The 18398-nt window shown below is 42.0% G+C and overlaps 1 protein-coding gene and 2 non-coding genes across 3 annotated transcripts; all 3 read right to left on the bottom strand.

Moving 5' to 3' along the window:
* Nucleotides 1-5594: 5594 nt before the first annotated feature.
* Nucleotides 5595-18169, bottom strand: ahcy (adenosylhomocysteinase). The gene is made up of 11 exons (XM_020653185.3): nt 18015-18169; nt 14800-14990; nt 12919-12994; nt 12335-12487; nt 11229-11341; nt 10613-10820; nt 8490-8577; nt 8244-8361; nt 7994-8116; nt 7216-7287; nt 5595-6256 (listed from the first exon to the last, which is right to left on the bottom strand). The coding sequence occupies exons 1-11, from the start codon at nt 18040-18042 to the stop codon at nt 6125-6127; spliced, it is 1302 nt and encodes a 433-aa protein (XP_020508841.2). The 5' UTR covers nt 18043-18169; the 3' UTR covers nt 5595-6124.
* Nucleotides 11786-11917, bottom strand: LOC114921269 (small nucleolar RNA SNORA17). Its single transcript, XR_003809557.2, has one exon. It is a non-coding gene; the product is annotated as a small nucleolar RNA SNORA17 (small nucleolar RNA).
* Nucleotides 12572-12706, bottom strand: LOC114921268 (small nucleolar RNA SNORA17). The gene has a single exon (XR_003809556.1). It is a non-coding gene; the product is annotated as a small nucleolar RNA SNORA17 (small nucleolar RNA).
* Nucleotides 18170-18398: the final 229 nt, after the last annotated feature.

The raw sequence follows: 18398 nt of genomic DNA, 5'->3' as shown, positions 1-18398 counted from the left end.
GTCTAAGACTTTCTTTTCTGTGTAATAGTGATGTTAACTTTAGACACATGAATGGCATTGGAGTGGGCCAACAACATCTACAGTACATCAGAATGTACCCCATTTTCTGTTTGCATGTAGTCTTTCTTCTTTTTTTATTATGTGGCTATTTCAAATTTGATGCCAGCGTTTCAAAAAAAACCTTGGGATAGGGTCATGGTTACCACTCTGTTGCATCACTTTTCCTTTAACAACACTTTGGGAAATGAGGAAACCAGTTTCTGTCAATCTTGCTTAATGTAGCAGTGCAGCTGTTTAATAGTTCAGAGTCTCCTTTGTCATATTTAACCATTCATGATGCACCAAATATTTTAAGTGGGTGGCCAATCATGACTGCAAGAAGGCCAGTTTATCACCCGGGCTCTTTCACTAACGGACCCATGCTGTTGTATTACATCCAGAATGTGGTTTGGTATCATCTTGGTGACATAAGAGAGGCCTTCTCTGAAAAAACGTGGACGCATAAGTTGCTCCAACACCTGTATTTATGGTTCAGCATTAATGGAGCCTTTACAAATGTGTAGGTTTCCCAAGCCATGAGCACCAAAGCTCTGCCATACCATCACGGATGCTGACTTTATTTGTTGCCTTTATTGGATAGGACAGCTGAAGAGAGACAGGAAATGCTGGGAGGAGAGAGCAGGGGATGACATGCAGCAAAGGGCTGCAACGAGGACCCCAGCCTCTGTACATGGGACGTGCAACCTAACCACCAGCCTATCGGCACTCCTCACTGATGCTGACTTTGAACTATGCACTAAAAACAAGCCGGTCTTGTCTTCTCATCGTTCAAATGTTTCACCAAAGTTCAACCTGTCACTGGTAATTCACAAATTTCCCCCACGGGGGATCAATAAAGTTTATCTTTATCTTTATCTTGATACATATGTTCTTGGCTTCAGCAAGCAAATCCATGGATGGCAACAGTTTCAATTAAATAATCAGATTTTGTTACAGGGGCCAAGGAATTCTCGGGTTTTGCAGGAAAAAAAAACGCAATGATCAAAGCATTAAACCATCATTACATGGCCGAGGTACTGGTACAGAGGGAGCAGGTCCAATGGAAAGTCAAGGATAATTTATTCACGGTGGAAAAACAAACCCTTAAGAAGGGGATGTAGTATTACATGTAGTATGTAAAAAGCAATCCTTGAAACCCTCCAAATATCTCGGGCTTAAGACAGATTTTCTGTGGCGTCCAGTATTAGGAAATGAGGAAATGACCCCCAACGTCATTGTTTATCTGAACTGGATAAGCAAGTCTGTGATTTTCTCTAATTCAGAGACATTTCTGATTGAGAATGTCAAGGATCTGCATGACTTCTTTTATTTTTACACTCTCAGTCGGATCAGTGAATTTCATTGACAAACTTGAGTTCCCACAGGAATGATGCATGAAACATTTAGCAGCCCAATGAGAGTGGGTGCTGTCAGATGGGACCCCTTAGGGAGGTCTCTCACTGTCATTGCAAACTTTGCATATTTGCACAACTGTGGTTTTAAGTTTGTCAGCCCTCAGGGCCCCCCAGCTGGCCTGAGGCCCCAACACAGGTATTTGACTCTGCACACCAGAGTCCTATTTGAGACACAAAAAATATATAATAATTAAATCAATACATATATGTGGTCAGTCATTGAGAGATAGGACGGTGGATAGAGTCAGAAATCGGGGAGAGAGAGAGAGTGGGAAAAGAGCCACAGGTTGGACCAAAGTCTCTGTACATGGGGCATGGGAACCGACCACTTGGCGCCACTTTTGGTGCCTGAACCCGACTGCACTTCAGCTATCTCACTTCAAGTTATAAAGACGTTTTTCTCCTCCATTTAACCTTGCATTGGCGTTCTTCTCTGAAGTGCTGGCACATTATTTTTACACAATCACGCCTCCTCCACACTGTGTTCAATGGGACAGCTTCCAAAGCAGCAGTTCAGTCACCTGAGGATGTATGGTCAAGCTGCATTAATCACTAAGCGATCAGTTTGTGTATTCATCTTTAGGTTTTTACAAGAATTAGACACGGATATCAGGCTGCACGCTGCCCACCTTGTTTGAGTTACATGGTGGTAATTTTTTGGAAGTTGGATAGCAGAAGTCTGTGCTGGTTTTAATGTTTCATGATGCAGCTCAGGACTGATTTTGGATTCATGAAAAATTAGCATTAGAGACAGTTCACACCGGGGTCCATGCAGGGTACTCAACAAAACATGATATATAACATCAACTTTTCCAGCTTTTCCAGAATAAAGGACCTCATCATGACAGTTTCCCGTTGTGGAAAGCATTTCAGTCAGACAACTCACGTTTGTGTCGTTTAAGATATTTATTGCAATGATGGGCTCAGGTTCCCATAAAGAGCAGCTGGGTCTTCAGTGCCGTCATTGCATTGTTCTTTTACTACAGCCGCATTTGTTTTCAATTTTCAGAGGATCGTTTTGGATTATTTTGATTAATCTTGGGTGCCTAAAGGCCCCGTGCCCACCTAACGTTTCTGCCCTGAGAAGAAAAGCGCTGCATGTGTGTCCTGTCGCTATGACAACAGTCTGTTGATGACCGACACTGCTCCGTTAGGCCCCGTGTCCATCTAGCATTTTTTTCTGATCACCAGCTTCTTTTTTTGATGAGACAGCGTTGTCAGCAGAAAGCGGCTGCCTGGAGAAAAAGCGCAGCGTCCAGCGTCTTTTCTTCCGAGCGCTCAAGTTGAAAATCTTGCAACTTTTCAGAAAGGCGCTGTTGAAGTCACCGGCGCTCTTTTCCAAATGTTTGATATTCCCTGTAGTTTTGCCGCCTTCAGATCGTGTCTCATCCCCACATCCTCTTTGCTCCGTCTCTGATCAGGAAATTTAAACTTGTTACTGAATGTTTTATATTTGAGTATTCCCGATCAGCGAGGAGGATGTGGGTACGAGACACAATCCGTAGGCACCAAAAGCATCTCCAATATTGATCCTAGTTTGAGCACGTTTCTGCTCGTGGAGCTTATTAGAATCATGCAGAGGCTTTTTAGGTCGGGTACAATCACTTCTATCTGAACTAGTTCTCTTGCCCGCTTCCATCACTGCAACACCTGTTGGTTTGACCTGATAACTGCTCTCATATCTGGCAAACCGAGGGGCGTCCAAAACGGCCCGTGTGGGAGTGCCTTAAAACCGCCTACCTGCTCTGGTCCAAACAAATCCAGAGCATTCAGGACCAGAATCTAAACGTCTTTACTGGACACTCTTGAAAAAGAGATTTTTTTTTTTTATCAGTAAGAGACTCTTCTCTTAATAAAGGTGGAATTAAAATGTAAAAAATAAACATCTTTAAATGGGTATGTAACAGAGACAGAGAGGAAGCGTAGAGGTCTAACCCCAGCTGCACACTGACATTAGGAACTATGCACCGCCATCTGCTGGTCAAAGAGAGTAATGAAACAGAAGGAAAAAGAGTGTTTGAGCATTTAATGAAGATTTTAAAACTGGAAGTTAGGCTGAGAGAGGATTTCCAGCATGGAGACGGCCATTGATGGGACTCCAAAGCCCCCCGCAGGAACAGACGGCTGACATCACTCTGGCTTCATTTTTCTACATTTTGAAATACTTCATTAAACCCTGAGGGGAAATTCTGGTTTACACTGTGTTATTGAACAACATACTACTCACACACATAGGCCTGAATCACAAACATGCACAAACAGGACGTGTGGACCTGTATCAGAGGAGAGATGTCAGAGTGAGTCTGCTACACAGGGAGCAAACAAGAGCTGTTGGGGATTCAGTGTCTTGCTTAAGGGGCACGCAGTACTCGGGAAGTGCTCTCCAGCTACCAGATCAACTTCCATATTTTGGTCCGCACCAGGACTTGAACCAGCGACCCCCAGCCCCAAGTCCCTACAGACTGAGCTACTTAATACTTTCAGTCTATGGCATGTGCACAAGAGATTTAATGTATCTGTTTCTAGTCTTTACATTCGACTTATGTTGGATCGTACTGGCTGAGCTTCATTCCTTTGTTCCTCTGAGAAGTGTCGCCTTATCTTAATCAGGTTTTAAGACGTCCTCTCAGAGTTTTGATGCAATCAGCGGACTTTTGAGAGCGGCTCTGAAAAAAGGATTACATCAGTGTGAGATCGGCTGCTCTCACATCTGGTCTGTGTTTAGTCAGCTAACTCGATTTTTATGATAAAGTAGAAGCTCTGACCGACGCCTGGAGGACTTGTGAAGGACTTGTGAAGGAATTGATCTCATCTCAGTGTTCATCTGGTGGGGATCTCTGGCCTGTTTGGATTTTAAATCCACACAGCAGCTTCCTCTACTAAAGTAGCTTACAGTATCTCTACAGGCTCCACGCTCTGATCCAACAAAGGCCCTTTCTTAGATTTCTTTCAAAAATATTTTTCTAACAGAACTGGATCTTTACCTTTGTTGCTTTAGCCATTAGTCCTCCTGCTTTTATTTCCGTCAAGGCCGTTTTTCTGAGAGTCAATCAGTGTTTGAATAACCTGAAATGTTTCCATAGTAGTGCCCATAGTAAACTGTCTGCACACATTCAAGGACGTTTCAGCAGGTTCACAGGCGATCACTCATCACTGGATGCTTTTAGACCTGAGAGAATTTGTTCTGCTGTGCTGCCCAGAATAAAATGTATCGTTAAAAACACACAAGAATCCTTTAAAAAACATCGCTTGATGATGCACCATAATAAATATATTTTCGTCTTAAGGACGCACCGCTGCATCGGTTTAACATCAGGGTCGACTGATGTAGCCGCACATGGGCAAATAATGTGGCATGAAGCAACGTCAGTGTGCGATTTTTATTCGTTTGTCAGATCAATTAATGCATTACCAGGCCCCTTCCAAGTTCTTTATGGACTGTGTGCAAATGCCTTTAGTCTCCAACTTGTGTGTCTCCATGTTTCCTGCTCACAAAGGTTCTGTTCATGAGTACAAAGATGTTATAGGCTACTTGATAAAAAGTGAGAGCCAGAGCTAACTTATTTTACCACAAGACAAAATGAGCAGAAACCACCCAGACTCGACATGTTTTTCATTATTTTATTTTTGTCAGTTTCAACATTTATCCATCGTTTCACAAACAGCTGAACTCTGAAACCGTCGAGAACCGTCTCCACCTCTCGTACTGCGCCCTGATTGGCTGCAGGGAGAGGTTAAAGGAACTTTTGGGGGGTAGATGGGGGGGGGGGGGAATGGGGCGTTGCACATATTTTGGCCCTTTTAAGTCAAATGAAATAATCACAGAAAAAAAAGAAAGAAAATGCTTCAACAGAAAGGGTAAGACTTTTTGTAATTCAGGCAGAAACATGATGTGCTTTGGTTTCTTTTTGGCAGCGCGTTGAGCGTTTTCTCGCACAGTTCAAGTACAGTTTAGTTTAAGTGCTAACGGAGACACTGGAATAAGGCTGCTCAACACTTAACCGTTGGCCTCGATTCATCGACGTACTGATTCATTCGCGATAGATGACCTCAGAGATAGAAAAACATCATGAGGGTTTTATTTGATTCCATAAACTGCAGAGGGAATGACAGACGACAAGAGAAACTCTCTTTTTAAAAAAATACAGCCGCGGTAGCACTTGATGGTGTTCCAGAGGACGAGAAAGAAAGAGGAGAGAAGGTGGTGAACTGAAGATATTGATGTTGGAGGGATGCGACTTGACCTACGAGGAGCTTCAGGGTTGGATAATACACAGAAGTTTGTTTCTGAACCTTTAACAACTCTTTTGCAGCTTCCTGAAAATCCACAAACACCCCAAAAAAAAAAGAAGCTGCTATAAAATGGAAGCTATGGGTCAGAAGTGGTTTTTATGGCCTGCTCCAGCTGTGTGGCAGATTTCTGTTTGATCTCAGGTTAGTTAAGCAGAACAAGGTGTCGGATTTTAACTTGTAAAACACGTTTTTAGAGTCTTCTCCACAGAAAGCTTGTAAAAAGTCCACAATCATTTCTCTGTATCCCTGAAATTACAACATTTGGTAACAAAGCAAGCTAAACTCCCCAAAACACCAACACCCTCTGATCCACACCTTCTCTCTTCTTCTTCTCCTCCTCCTCCTCCTCTTCCTCTTCCTCAGCTGGGCGGGGGCGCTCAGTAGCGATAGTGGTCCGGTTTGAAGGGCCCTTCGGTGGGCAGACCCAGATACTTGGCCTGCTTGTCTGACAGTTTGGTGAGCTTCACCCCGAGTTTCTCCAGGTGAGCGGCTGCTACCTGCTCATCCAACTGTTGAGACGAAGAATGGAAAGAGAGAAGGAAGAGTTTTGTGTTAGAGGTGAGAAAAAAAACAAACGGCTGTCTCACCTGCCAACCACTTTAACTTCTTTATGCACATCATCAGGACTGCGACAGCAATGAACACATTTCAATAACTGTTTCCCCTCCGTTACATCGTGTTCTTAAATCTCTTGGTGATGTTCAGTTACATGCTTTGATTGTTTTTTTTCCGCTCTCCAATTAAAATCACTAAATCCAAACACTCTTCATCGCCTCTCCTAAATAAAGAGAAGCGGTTCAAGCGGTTTTGTGTCTTTTAGACTTATGTGCACAGGTTTAGCGGGGGCAAAAGCCGCACAATCGGCCGAGTTCTCTTCAAAACTTCCCAGTTTCAATACGTGACAGTACGTTCAGGCCATAGAAGGAAAGAGGGACTCACAGAGGATATAAAAAAAAAGATGCTCTGCTCCTCTGTGAGAGTAACCCCGCTCTTCAAAGCTTCACATAATCTCTCCGATTTTTAAGTCTGCTGTCTTTTTAAGCTTTCCAAGTTCAAAACAAACGTTGGGTCCGTCACGGTCACCAGCAGCTCGCTCTCACTGTTTTTGTTTTGCATCTTAGCTCGAGTACGAGAAGTTTAAAATCCCTGCCCTCCTCCTGAACCCTTTCTCCTCTGATATTAGATTCTGTGGTTAAGCCGGTACATTCAGCCCTCTATCCTTAAGAAAAACCTCTAAAATATGTCATCTGGAGTGTTGGACTTCCAGTATTGAGTTCAGTACTTGTTATGTTTCTCTGTGCTGTTGTGTCTTTTCTCCGCTCGTCTGTCCACTCCAGCTCTGCCCAGGTAAAGCTACTGATCACCTGACGAGGTGCATATGCTCCTCGGATTGTCCCAGTTTCTGAGTTGGGACATCGTAACAGCCCCAGAACTATAGTAAACACTTTATCATACTGAGGTTTCTCACCTTCTTGGGCAGGAAGTGGACTCCGATGGGGTATTTTTCTGTGTTTTTCCACAACTCGATCTGAGCCAGAACCTGCAGAGAAGAGAAGACCATGAAGGTTTTACAGAAACTGTTGAATAAAGCAAACTGGAAGAAGCTCTGAAGTTATTCTGTTCATATATGAACACCTGTAAATCCTCCGTTTCTACCAAGTGGTCTGGTTTGGTTCAGTACAGTCTGGTACAGTAAACCCTGATCTTTTTAACATTTCCACAGCCAACCGTACCCTTAGTTTGTAGGAGAGGTGTTAGCCGGATGACGATAGCAGCGTGACACAGTGCAGCTTGCCAATAAATCCAGGAAAGAAGATCGTGACACAGAAAACAAAGGGCAACAATGGAGGACGTCTAACAGAGGTCTTCACCTCATCCATGGGTTGTTGCTACGCACTGACATTAATCTCAAAAACAAAAAAAGTCTAGAAATTACTCGCATTTTGGGTTTGTCCTTGTGTGACTCTTTCGACCAATAAAGGGTCTGCAGTGTGTCCAGCTGAAGCCCTGAGGTACAGATCGGTATGCTTAGCAGCCCGACAGAAGGGGATCAAAAATGCACAACGGTACAGATCTGTTATTTTTGGCACCATTCCCAAACTTTTGTCAGTGAAAAAGCCAATACATGTGTATCGTGTTGTACTGAACTAAACGGGACCGCTTGGTGGAAACGGGGCTTTAATTTACATCCTCTCTCTTCTGACTAGAATCATTTATTTTCTCTGGCTCACAGACATTCACGGTACCTGGTTGGTGAAGGAGTTGCTCATGACGAAGGAGGGATGTCCCATGGCACAGCCGAGGTTCACCAGTCTGCCTTCAGCCAGGACGATGATGTGACGACCGTTCTTCAACAAAAAGCGATCGACCTGCCGAGAAGGAATAAAGAAAGGGAAAACTTCAGAGAACAAGGTCCCAAACTGAAAACGAGCCTGAGGCAGACAAAATATCTCGGCTGTATAATTGAATTATTTCTATTTGGTTTTATTTTCCCACCTGAGGTTTGATGTTGATTTTTTCGGCGGCATTCTTGGTCAGCCAGTTCATGTCGATTTCACAGTCAAAGTGTCCGATGTTACAGACGATGGCGTCGTCCTTCATGTTCTCAAAGTGACTGAGAGTAAATAAATAACATGTCGTTGTTGTGCAGGCAAACACATTTTTACAAAGTATTCACATAAAAAATACTTCCACCCTCTTAATTTACATTCTAGTGGAACTTTAAATATTTGTTAAACTCACTGTCCCAGGATGATGTCCTCGCAACCGGTGGTGGTGACGAAGATGTTTCCTTCCTTGGAAGCCTCGTCCATGGTTGTGACCTCATAACCTGCAGACACAGAGAGACAGACAGAGTTAAAAAATAAGAGTCAACAAATCATGTCTCAAAATCTTGGACAATTTAGCCACAATTATGCAGATAACCCTTATAACTTCAATCACACGTTTGGTCAAATCTCATCGGCTCTCAGGCTTGATTTTGAGCGGACGCGTCATGAGCCTCAAAGTTCTTCTCTCACTTTAATTTTTCCTTTAAATTGTTTCTGAGACAATGACTCATTTAAATCAGTTTTTTTTTCATTCATGCAAGATCAGCTAGAAACTAGTTTAGTTTTTGTTTAACAGTTTGCAGTAGGGGTGTAAAGGTACACGTACTCGGACAGGACCGTTTCGGTACAGGGCCTTCATTCCAGTCGGAACACGGACAGATCCAAGTATGCGCGGAACAAAAGTGCTTTAATCTGTGTTCCCACACGGGCCGCATAGCGGAAGCACACCTCAGGGAGGAGGAAGGCTGCAGCCGCTGGTGTGAGACAGCTTTTACTTAGTAACTTATAAAAAATAAAAATAAAAAAAAAAAACAAGTTCAAACATAAACTGTGCAGATTACTAGTTCCTCGAGTCCTGTCGGTTTGGACAGTTACATATAACCGGGATGGAGTTCTTTTTACGGACTTACTCTTAAGTTTCGTTTACATTTTCAGCGATGATCCCGCTCCAGCGCTGCGTGATAGAATGAACACCCTCCCTCCCCATTCACACAATAATGGACAAAAAGACGAGAGTAGTGTGCCGTCGTTGTTCAGCGGACATCGGGTACGTCGCAGGCAACACATCCAACTTATTAAAGCACTTGAAAAGGCGCCACACGAACGTAAACATCAGTGCAACAAGGAAAAAACAGACAGCCTTTTGCTAGTAATGCTGAACGGGTCCAAAACCATAACATATGCCATTGAAGTTCTTATATCGACAGAGGGAAATATTAATAGTTCTGCAATGAAACTATACTGTCCCAGATGTGATTAGGTTTATTATGTGCTCAAAGGGCATTCAAAAAACTGTTGGCTTAATAAACTAAAAGGTGTCACTGTAATTAAAAATACATATTTTTACATATATTAATTACTTCATTTCATTCTAAAATGCTTAATGTCATTCATGTATTTTATTTATTGGAGACTCTTTTGGTTGAAGGATGCAGCATAAGTTCATTTTATGATTTTTTTTTACCATGTTTAATTTAAAATGTTAAATATGTTATTAAAAAGTAACCTGAGCAGGTGTACAGGTCTGCTGAAGTGTCAATGCTACACTCAGCCCAATGTGTAAAAGGGAAATTCTAAATGTTATATGTTAAAGAAAACTGTACCGAACCGAAGCTTCAAAACTAAGAACCGCACCGAACTTTTTGTGTACCGTTACACCCCTCCTTTGCAGTGAAAGAGGAGCTCAGCTTAAACTAATTCAACAGTTACAAGACATCAAATCTAGAAAGTTGAAGGTTTTTGTCGAACGCTGAATCTTCTGTCTGCAAAACAAATTGAGCATTTTGGGTAGTGAAGAAACTTGGAACCTATATGTTTAACTCAAGGGATTAGCATTTTCCAGTTGTGTTGATTCTGTTATTTCTTCGTCATTTTCAGCAGTTGGTGACAATGCTTTTTCCTAAAATCTAAGTCTAAGATTTGTTGTGTTTTTATTCATCTGTTTCTGTCCACTTCAGATTTGCGCATTCACGTGGTGATAAGAGAGAAAAATATCCAAGGAGCATCGCCTAGTCTCTATTTGAAAATGCAGCTGCAGGAAAGTTGAACTGTTTCCTTCATTTACTGTTTCCTCTTCCCTTCGAACTTGTGCAGGTAAGCAGAGTTGAAAGAAACAAAAGATTGTCTTGCATGGTCTCTCGTCAAACTCCAAATTAAAAGCTCAGTCGATAAAAATTGTGACACTTTTGTTCTCTTTTCAGATTATAAAACAATGTACCCGAGTCCTACGCTCTGCCACCCGTGGTCTTTCTCAACGATGTTAAAAGCTCTTGATCATGATCTTAATAATCCCTCGTTTGGGTCAGGGATACCTACCCTCCATGGCGGCCTGCAGGGCGTTGATGGGGTCGATCTCTGTGACGATGACGCGAGCTCCGAACCCACGCAGAGCCTGAACGCAGCCTTTGCCCACATCACCGTATCCAGCAACCACGGCGACTTTACCGGCGATCATCACGTCGGTGGCTCGCTTGATGCCGTCAATCAGACTCTCCCTGCATCCGTACAGGTTGTCGAACTTGCTCTGCACCAAGCAGAGAGAAGAAGACAGATTAATACAAATTCTACGTTTCTGCACAGAGTGAGACACAAGATTTCAGAACGATAGCCGAGTGTCAAGATTCTTAAGATTTACCGGTACATGAATTTCCAAAAGTTAGTAGCTCACAGCTGTTCAATGTCAAAGAAGAATTATTGTACTTTGAGCACTCAATGACAACGACGGAGATGATGTCATAAAAGGTCAACAGGAAGTCCGCTTACAGTTAGTTAACTAGAACATACATTTCATATCATTAAAAACTGGAACAGTCTCTGTTCATAAAAAAAAAAAAGGAGTATTCTGTCCACCTTCATCTACAGTTCCCCCCCCCCCTCTCAAAGGTGACTTTCAGAAAGGTAAAGGTGTTTTACTTTTAGGAAGGTGTTTTACCTTTGTGACGGAGTCGTTGACGTTGATGGCAGGCATTTTCAGCTCGCCTTTCTTAAACATCTTGTACAGGTTGTGGACGCCTGTGGTGGTCTCCTCTGACACTCCACGGATACCTGGAAGATACAAGAATTAAAATTTGAGGAGCACATTCTCACATAGAGAATAATGTCTGTCATGACGTAGAGTTTAATATTTGTCCATGTGAAGGACGAGATGGTAGGAATTTTTGTACTTCACCAACCATACAAGTTACCGTAGTTTTAACGTATAAATTTGACCCTTTGGAGACTTTTCCTCAGACCATTATGAATCTATTATAAGTAGAATAGAAGTTTAACTATCCCGTTCTAAGTTAATATTTCCCCAAAACACTTTTTTAACAAGACAATAAAGTTAATCCACCTTTTCAACAGTAACATATGTCCAGAGTAACATATGTCCAGATCCAATCCACTTCAAAGACTCAGCATATTCATATTCAAAATACTCAAAGGAAAACGTTCAGGTGATACTCTGGCTGTATGAATATTTATTAAAACATCAGTGTTTTTTTTAGGAGTACGTGGAAAGTATGACTCAGAGTTCTCCATGTGTGTTAGAGTCTAAGTGCAGACCTCCACCGCTCTCTCTGCCACCTTATGACACAGCTGCAACACTGATGCTGGGGTTGCAAGGCCTCAAGGGGAAAAAAATCCATCAAAATATTCCTAGAAATGTTTTTAAAGTAATGCAATATTTGAATCCATTTCCTTTCATAAATGTCTGCAATACTAGAAGTTGACAACAGACTAGCAGGTGCAGTATAGCTCAGTCTGTCAGACCTCCGCTGCCATCTAGTGGCCAAAAATGTGACCTGAATGTTGAAAATGTGTGGCTCGGCTTGTTTCCTGAAGCTGCCTCATCAAATTGTTGATGATTTAGAAACCAAGCTGAGCTGACTTTAAGGTTAAATTTACCAAACACTTTGTGTAAATTTATTAGCAGCTTCTTTTCAACAACAAACTGCTCCAGGCAAAGCATTGAAAAACCTCCAGCATCATGTCAGTGATTAAACAGTGAGCTCCACCGACTGTCGACCATCAGCACCTGGTGAAATTAAAACCCACCTGCCAGCAGTTTGGGGTACTTCTGGTGGACCAGGTTGGTGAGGTCTCCTCCGTCGTCCAGGATCATGTTGAGGGGCTGTTTGTCTTTGAAGTACAGAGTCTGCTCGATGCACCACACGTACTCCTCATCAGTCTCACCTTTCCATGCATACACTACAGAGCGATAGGAAATAAAAAGTAATAAATTTCTCTTTGAGGGTCTCATGAAAATACTTCAATTAAAATAAGTGAATCCAGTTTGTCAGTGGAAAGTATGACTCCGAGTCCTCCATGTGTGTTAGAGTCTCAGTGCAGACCTCCACCATTCTCTCTCTGCCACCTTTTGACACAGCTGCAACACTGACGGCTGCGCTGCAACGCCTCAGGGGCAAAATAACATCTCATTTATATTTCTAAAAAAAGGCAGAGCATGCACACGCTGCTACATGACAATGTATGCTTGAGGCAGTTTAACATGTGCCATTACCATCAGTACCATCTCAGACTGCAGACCTAATGCCATTGAAGTCCCTGAGGGTTCAGCGCTTAGGCTTTAGGGTGGAGGCTGAGATTGGGCCAGTGTATACAGAGTTATCGTGCGTTACCTGGAACACCAGACTTGGCGATGGCGGCAGCAGCGTGGTCCTGAGTGGAGAAGATGTTGCAGCTTGACCACTGAACCTGAGGAGAGCGAGAGAGAACATCGAGACATGTTGAGCATCTAAATTTGCTTTCATCATTTCACTTTAACAAAAATATTTTTTTATCAACATAGACAAACATAAATGGGTCTTAATGATGCCAAACTGGCGCCTTCAGAGAATCAGGTTGAAAGTCAACTTCTGTTGGTTTTTGTCTCGTCGCCTCGAACTTCAGCAGTGACCCTGTTGTCTCCAAACGTCCCGCGAAAGACTAACCGTAAGCTAAGTTGTGTCATCGTTCATGTCTCTTTTTGCTCTTTGGATGAGTGCTGATAGTTGTGTGATTAACTCTAGGTGGAACTTATGACTCTGAGTCCTCCATGTGTGCTCCTCTCTCCCCTCTTCTCTGCCACCTCATGACACTGCTGCAACACTGACAGCTTGGCTGCGACACCTCAAGGGGCATGAAGTCGATTATGAAGTAAGGCTGAACAATGTTGGAGGAAAAAAGCATTGCAATATCTTTTCTGATATAATAAAAATACATGGAGTTACCCAAATAGATGAGTTGAATGTACTTTAATCATCATTTTCACTTCATTCTAACAGGACCCAGCATCTGGTGCCAGACTTATGGATCCTCTACAAGACACAAGTGAAGGAGCATTCATGCATTCAATCTCCTACTGGAGTACTGAAAGTATCACAGTAAAACATTTCCCAGGCAGAGAAACCAGGTTATTTATTCTCCGGGTTCAGGTCTCTGCAGGAGTAAGCCGGTCTTGGTCAGACAGATAAAAACCTGCATGATAACACAACACACGGCCTTGAGGCAGACAGAGGGAGAGGGAAAATCCTGGGCACAGTTTGTTCTAATAAACAGAAACATAACCTTGTCTGTCTCGGAAAGAACTGCTGTAGGACGGTTAAGTAAAGCAGAAGATGAAGAAAACAGAAGTAAGACTGTGAAACACATGACAAGACAAAGGTCTCTGTCTAGACACAATCAAGAATAACTACTTATCAGTTCAGAGGTAATGAATGCTTAATACCTTTCTTTCCCTACAGACACTGATTCTGAATCGGATTCCAGTGTGTGCACATACTGGGACAGTATTTTCCAATAAAAAGGCCTCATCGAGCTGTAACCGAAGCTCTACTTAACTGTTCATGATAACATACTGAGTGTATAGACTACAGTAGCAGGAACCTGATCACTTATTTTAGGCCCTAAAGGAAGCATTTGTAGTACAGATACCATCACCAGAGCAGCATGTCAAGAGTACTGTAGCATTTTTAGTAACGACGCGTTTACTTTACTTACTGCACAAACGCAGATGCTACATATGAAACCAAAGAAGATACAGACTAATTCAGACAAATAAGTCAGCTGTTGTTTTGTCTCTTAGAAAAGATTAACCAGACTTGAAAATGTATAACCCAAAGATGCTATTGGACTTGAGTCAACTCTCACGGCTGTGTGAGACGGAGTATGATGAGCAGTCCGTTTGAAAAAATGAAGTTCAGTTTTTGTTTTGTGCATTTGTAGAGTGTATTTTACGAAATGTGGTAAGTGCTTCTGGTGGCCCTTTGATATTTTATGAGTGTAAATCATGTCATTAAACCAGCTTCTAGTACATCTCATAAAGTATGTGAGGCTCTGCATCATTTTATCAGATTCAGCAAAAAAACTGCATGTTAAAATCTTTAACCAACACTCCTCCGGTGGTTGCAGTTGGAAAATTAAATGACATTCTGGTGTTTTCTTTTTATTCTAAAAGCCATAAATGATCAGCAATAGCTCTCCTGTAAACTAAATATTAACAAGCTGATGGTAAAGGTCACCTCAGCTCCGAGGGCGGTGAGGGTCTCGATGAGCACGGCGGTCTGCAGGGTCATGTGGAGGCAGCCGGCGATACGGGCGCCCTTCAGGGGCTTAGACTGACCATACATCTCCCTCATCTTCATCAGACCGGGCATCTCGTTCTCAGCGATATCGATGGCCTTGCGTCCCCATTCGGCCAGGCTGATGTCAGCTATGAGAGAAAGAAAGCAGCAGAGATAGCAGGATGTTAAAGAAAATATGAATGACAAACGTCTTCCTGCAGAGCTTCTCGATCCATAACAGTCTCCACTTCTGTGACTTTGTAACAATCTGACGTGTCTTTACATGAACTCCCTGCAGCTAAATTAGTACATAATCCTTAACAATATGATGCAACTCCTGCTGCATACGTATCATCACCGTGAATTAAACCACAAGTATTCCAATGTTATGACGACATCAATTTACAGAAATCTTGATGTGAAAAATGAGGCCTCTGCTTTCGTTGCAAATAGAATTAAGCTATGAATCAATTTAAGAAATGTAGATAAAACAAAAACAGTTCATTATGTTGTTTCTTTAAAAGAGAAAAGTCAATCACAGCTGTCTGCAGAGTAACTGTTTATATCCAGACAGCTTCTGTTAAACATCTGTAGTTGGTTTTTTAGCTGTAGTATATTGTAAAGGACTTTATTCTGAATAGATATAAAAGGGATTAGTTCTGCTTATAGAGCATGCAAGTGTAAAACAGGCTAGACTAGAAATTTCTATTGTTGTTGCTTGTGACTGGTGCAAAAGAAACAATTTGTATATCTCAAAACAAATGAATAAATGAATAATTCTCTGTGAATTTCCAGCAGAGACAGTATATTTGAAGAAAATGTCAAATTTTTCAGTGTTAATATCACTTTTCTTCTCATCTCTTCCTTATAGATATGAAACTACAGACAGCACCATTTTACAAGAGGAGAGGCGCTCTGTGTTCTGGGTTGAATGCTCCCCAATGCAGCAGGTTAACCTCCATCATCCCCAAACATTAACACTGCAGAACCTGCAGCCTGTGCAAACACGCGTCAGTCTGGATAAACTGCTCTGAACCAGCCCTGAGCTGAATGAACCTGCCACAGAGAGGATTAGGACATTCAAACAGAGGTCAGTAATAGTGACTATATCAGTGAGTAAATCTCAACAAATTGAATTTACTTTTTAGATAAGGCCAGAAGTCCAGGGTTTTTTGATTTTAAAATCTGCCAGAGCAATCTGTGTATGCATGTGTGTACGCAATATATTTCCATTTTGGTCACTAATATCTGTAGTTTGTGATCTGAATCCAGAATGCCCAAAATAAAATGGTTTATTTCCTGGCTTAGCATCAAAGATTTACAAAAGGTTCATGAAAATCAAGCAAGACGTTACATAATCAGGCTGATGAACAAACCGAGACAGATTAAGATCAAACAAATCTATATAGTTCATTTTGTTTATTTATCGTATTAAAGGTTGGTTTTTTTTAAACTTATAAATAGTGCTATGGATCATCGAGTATTTCCCTTATCAACGAGGCCTAATATGAATGCATCCGAAGTGTTTTGGTCTCCTCTTGTAGAGTAGTGTTGATAAGTCATGTTTAGTATTTTATTAACCTCTAACCAGATATCTTCATACGAGAGCAGATAACAGTATGGTCATGAACTTAGTCTCAACTCTAACTTAATTCCCGCTTCATAAATTGCTAAGCATTGACAAGCAGCAGAGGGAAAGTTTTACATAGCTCAGATTTCCCTCATTAGTTCTATAGAAAGCACCAATTTGTGCCACCAGAGACCCTAAAATATTGACTGACTGACCCCCGAGTTTGAACTGTCATCTGAAAATAGCCAGTTGGCTCTAAGGTTGTGGCAGAGTTAAGAAAAGATACCTCAAGTCAATGTTAGGAGGACTGCTGCTAACAATCATTACCATTATCAATTAGTCCGCAAAATACATGATTCAGTTAGTCGGGGTACAAATCTGCAAACCTTTCAGAAATTCAATAAAGTTAATGAATGAGATTTTAATTTTCTGTAGATTAATTTATGAGCTATAAAAGGAAAATGTACATTTAAATAGCTTAAGCAGTGTTGACAGACAAGAACTTGATTTAATTGACAGTCTTTAGAAAACGTGTGACATTGCATCAATGGACATGTCAGGAAGGTCTTGACCAAGGCGGTCTCAGACCTGAACTCTAAACAACTGAATGGAGAGTGTGTGGACTTTGACCGAGGGTTATCTGTTATGAGGACAAGTTATGTGCAACTTATTCTGCTTTAAACCAGAAGCTCCGCACCACAGAGCAGCATGTGACAGCATAACAATATTTTGTATTTGCAGTTACACCCATGTTAAGTACCCCAAAAAGTGATATTCTGCAAGCATTTCATGACTTAAAGTGCATTTAAACATTTCCAATGTAAAGTAGCATATGTTTTGTCTTAACATTTTGAAGTTTTAAAGGTGCGCCTGGATTTCTTGATCCCTTTCTGTTATTTATAAACTTAAGACAACATTTAAATCAAATGATTTAGATGTAAAAGCTCTCGCAGGCAGACACCACGTGTAGTCACCGGATTACTACGTTATTCAAGCTGCATACAGTGCAGATCTGTCTGCCTGCTCCTGTCACTCAAGCCTAACTTAGCTGCGAGGTACGTTGCATCATGGGAGTAGTAGTTTACAAACACGGGCCATGTCGCGGAAAACACTGCCTCCTGCGCCGCTAAAAGAACTACAACACCCACAGGCTGTGGATGCCATCTCTGTTCGGGAACAAGTCCATGCTCTGCTCGGCGCTAGTGTGGCTGTGATACATGTCGATTCATTCTCAGATTTGAGCAAACTACGAACAATAAGTGTAGAGAAGTTGACTTTTTTTTTTTTTTAGCCCAACAGCTTACAAACACTGATGAGAATAACAAAAGATGCATTTTACCAAAAACAGCTGCATGAAATTTACCAATATGCTAAGCTAGCAACTTTCCCTGAACAGTAACGTAGTAAAGAAACAGACTTTAAAGCATAAAAGTTATTTTCAAACGTGTGTTTAACACTTATCTAAATGCTGTATGGTTAGCTTTTACCCAACACTGCATGTAACAATAAACTTAGCTACAAGCTATTTAGCTATCAAAGCGCCGACGGTCGCTACGCAACCTCTCTTCAGAGCTCGGTTAATATGAAATGTGTTGACACTGACCGACTTTGAAGTTAAGTTTCTCAGACATGGTTGTTTTCTTGTGTTTTGTTCCGGGGACGTTGAGCTCTGCAGCTGCCTAGCCGACGGACAGAAGGGAAGAGGGAGGGACCGACACATGACGGCTCGGTTTTTATCAGCCTAACTCATTCAAACCGGTTCACACGGCGGGGGGCGGGTCCAACAGGGTTCGACGCCGAATTCTGATTGGCCGTGAGAGTTCACCGCCCCGCAGGAGAGCGATCTGATTGGGCCACGGATGATGGCGAGCAGCTGGCCAATGATAGCTTGAGGTTCAGTGTGGATGGGGCTTGAGTGTTCGGGACAAGTCTGGACTCAGTGTAAATAAGCGTTTCTCTTTCATAACACTGAGTTACATTGAGAGTG

This window comes from Labrus bergylta, chromosome 5 (genome assembly GCF_963930695.1).
Source record: "Labrus bergylta chromosome 5, fLabBer1.1, whole genome shotgun sequence".
NCBI lineage: Eukaryota > Metazoa > Chordata > Actinopteri > Labriformes > Labridae > Labrus > Labrus bergylta.
The sequence above is the reverse complement of the archived record's forward strand: the minus strand, read 5'-3'. Positions and strand labels throughout refer to the sequence as shown.

Bases quoted from the DNA above. Each gene is read 5' to 3' on its own strand.
- ahcy (XM_020653185.3), bottom strand. From the start codon at position 18,042: ATGTCTGAGAAACTTAACTTCAAAGTCG. The intron at 12,488-12,918 runs GTAACGCACGAT...ATCGCTCTGTAG, and splicing joins CGCCAAGTCTGGTGTTCCAG to TGTATGCATGGAAAGGTGAG. The intron at 10,821-11,228 runs GTAAAACACCTT...TGCTTGGTGCAG, and splicing joins TCAACGACTCCGTCACAAAG to AGCAAGTTCGACAACCTGTA.